This window comes from Tupaia chinensis, unplaced genomic scaffold (genome assembly GCF_000334495.1).
Source record: "Tupaia chinensis unplaced genomic scaffold, TupChi_1.0 Scaffold000115_1, whole genome shotgun sequence".
Lineage (NCBI taxonomy): Eukaryota > Metazoa > Chordata > Mammalia > Scandentia > Tupaiidae > Tupaia > Tupaia belangeri.
Window position 1 is genome coordinate 3,377,523 of NW_006159579.1, and position 1,770 is coordinate 3,379,292.

A 1,770-nucleotide genomic window follows, 5' to 3' on the forward strand; every position below is an offset into this window, starting at 1 on the left:
CATACAGCAGTGTGGGGAGTAGCCAGCTGGCCCATGGGGAAAACTGCCAGGTCCTATATGTCACTCTGACCCTCTCTCCCCAGGGTCACTTCCCTCCAGGGGCCATTCAGATTGCACAGAAGAAGCCTTCCTGGAGGACAGAGCGTGAGATCCAGGCTCTCTGTAACCTCTTGCAGGTTATGGATAGCTACCGGAACTACTCAGAGGCCTTGCAGCTTCTCCTGGCCAAAGTCATGCGCTTTGAAAGGTCAGTGAGGGGCTTGGCCCTTCGCCCTTGGCTCTTGGGCTAGGGCTGGGCTGGATAAGAAGAGCTGGACTGAGAAGGTGAGGCAGATCTGCCCACTCTTCTGTAGAGTATCAGTCATGAAAAATCTTCTGTCAGTTCACATTAGTGGTCACTGTTAGTGTTACAGTAGAATTGTAGACATTGAACTTGAAGAGGATCTGGTAGGAACCTCAGAAAGGATCTGGTCAAATGTCCTCATTTTTGAGCCATAGGAAACAGGCTTAGAAGGACAAAATGACTCATCCTAGGGTGACCCAGATAACTAGGAGCAGAGTTAAAACTCAAATCTAAGCCCTACAAGCTACAATAGCTCACAGGTGATTGTATTGTTTTCAGGTGAGTACTACAACAAAATAGGGTCTGTGAACTTGAATTAGAAAAAAAAAATGATCTGTAGATAAAATTTATCATTTCTGGAAGACATCTTCATGGCTCCTGAGAACTAGCCATTTCAGGAGAAACAGAGAAATGAAGATTTTCCACTGATAATTCAGCCTCCAGCACACAAACTCATGTGGTAAGAAGACCCCTTTCAGGAACCAGCAGTTAGCGTAATGGCTATGTTGCTGGACTCCCATGTAGTCGACCGCGGTTCACGTCTCGGACCCGGTGGCTTAAAACTCACACCGGGCGCGTGTGCCTATGTGCCCAAGATCCCGAGAGGAGAATGGAGGAGAAGGGATTGAGGCGTGACCATCCCCCCGGGGGGTGATTTCTCGCTTTCTGTCTCTATGTCTCTCTCTGTCTGTCTGGCGAGTGCACGCGCCCTATGGCAAAAATCTCTCTCTCTAAAAAAAAAAAAAAAAGAAGACCCCTTTCAAGCCTCCTGTCTCTGTATCTGTCTTTGTCTCTCTCTACCTCTGTTTCTGTCTCTGTCTTCTCATTTTTTAAAAAAAATTTTCCTTTTTAAAATTTTTAAGGCAAAGCATTTTCTGGGCTTGCTGGCCCCTCCTTTTCCTTTATCTTGTTAATAATTCCCTCTCCCCCTCCCAACCCAGGAGAGGCAAGGGAAGAAGCCTTCTTGAAGACACCTTCATGGCTCCTGAGATCTAGCCATTTCGCGTGGTGTGTGTGCCAGGCAGTTTTCTAATTTTTGCTTTAAAAATTTTTTTTTTTAAATATTATTTGTTTTAGGTTTTTTTTATTTTTATTTTTATTTTTTTTTTAGTTTTTCTCTTATTTTTTCTCCATTTCTTTTTGTTGTTGTTGCTTTTGTTTCTCTCTCTCTGTTTCCTTTTCTGCATGCTCCTCGATGCTCAGATTGAACTTCAAAGTTTGGGAAGAAAAACACCATCCATCAGATGGCTAGAAATCACCACAGGGCCACAAGAATTATGGGAAAGCAAGAAAATACCTCTCTTCCAAGGGAAAAGAATAACTCCTCTTTATCCACAGACAGTCAATAGAAATAATGGAAATGTCTGATAAAGAATTTAGAACATTCATAATGGCGAAGCTAACAGAGATGGAAGAGAAGAGAAACA

At 43.6% G+C, this 1,770-nt stretch overlaps 1 protein-coding gene across 2 annotated transcripts in view; it reads left to right on the top strand.

Annotated features, from left to right (window-relative positions):
- The window catches only part of CNBD2 (cyclic nucleotide binding domain containing 2), a 59,844-nt gene that overhangs the window by 13,269 nt on the left and 44,805 nt on the right, over positions 1–1,770 (top strand). For both annotated transcript variants that reach the window (XM_006144078.1, XM_006144079.2), the window contains exon 4: positions 84–247. In XM_006144078.1, the coding sequence (XP_006144140.1) occupies positions 84–247 (164 nt within the window). The remainder of the gene's footprint in view (positions 1–83; positions 248–1,770) is intronic.